The sequence below is a fragment of the Penaeus monodon genome, chromosome 22 (genome assembly GCF_015228065.2).
Source record: "Penaeus monodon isolate SGIC_2016 chromosome 22, NSTDA_Pmon_1, whole genome shotgun sequence".
Lineage (NCBI taxonomy): Eukaryota > Metazoa > Arthropoda > Malacostraca > Decapoda > Penaeidae > Penaeus > Penaeus monodon.
The window spans coordinates 981,511-982,250 of record NC_051407.1 but is presented as its reverse complement, the minus strand read 5'-3'; the positions used below and the strand labels follow the sequence as shown (position 1 = coordinate 982,250).

Here is a 740-nt window from a genome sequence, read left to right as displayed (position 1 = left end):
CCCTTCTCCCCCTTTCTCCCTCCACCATCCTTCCGTCCCGCATGTCTGCTTTCCCAATCTTCTCCTTTTCTCTCCCATCTTTCTTCCCCACATTCTATCCTCCTCCATCCCTCCCTCCCATATCCCCTTTCCCCTCCCTCCCACATAACCCCTCTCCTGATCCTTTCCTCCCCATTTCCCTCACCCACCATCCTTCCTTCCTCACTTCCTCTCCCCCTTTCTCTTCTCTCTCACCATTTTTCCCTATCCCTCCTCACTTACCCCCTTCCACCATCCTTCTCTCGCATCTTCCCCCTCCCTCCCCCATCCTTCCCTTCGTGATCCCTCTTCCCTTCTCTCCCTCATCCTTCCCTCTCCCCCTTTCCCTTCCCATATACCCCTCCCCCTTCCTTCACTATCACTCCCTCCTTTCCTTTCCCTTCCCTCCCCCATCCTTCCCTCCCTGATCCCTGTACCCCGCCCCTTTTCCCTCCCCCTCCCCTCCCCTCCCCGTCCCCTCTCCCTCCCCTCCGCTCACCTGCCAGGAGCTGCGTGCCGAGGTGGCTGATGTAGGAGGAGGCGAGGCGGAGCGTCTCGATCTTGGAGAGCTTGCGGTCGGCGGGTTCGGTCGGGATGAGGGTGCGCAGGGTGGTGAAGGCGCTGTTCACGCTGAATGGGGACGACGCTAATTTCAGTTTTGGGCTTCTGATTAGGGGCGAGAAAGCAGTAGCAGCAGTTCGGGGGGAAAGCACGCTACTCAT

General features: G+C 59.2%; 1 protein-coding gene across 1 annotated transcript in view; it reads right to left on the bottom strand.

Moving 5' to 3' along the window:
• LOC119586803 (putative protein TPRXL) overlaps positions 1-740 on the bottom strand; it is a gene marked incomplete in the record, with an annotated part of 18,930 nt that overhangs the window by 3,331 nt on the left and 14,859 nt on the right. Inside the window, 1 exon segment of the mRNA XM_037935526.1 lies at positions 518-648. Within this exon segment, the coding sequence (XP_037791454.1) occupies positions 518-648 (131 nt within the window).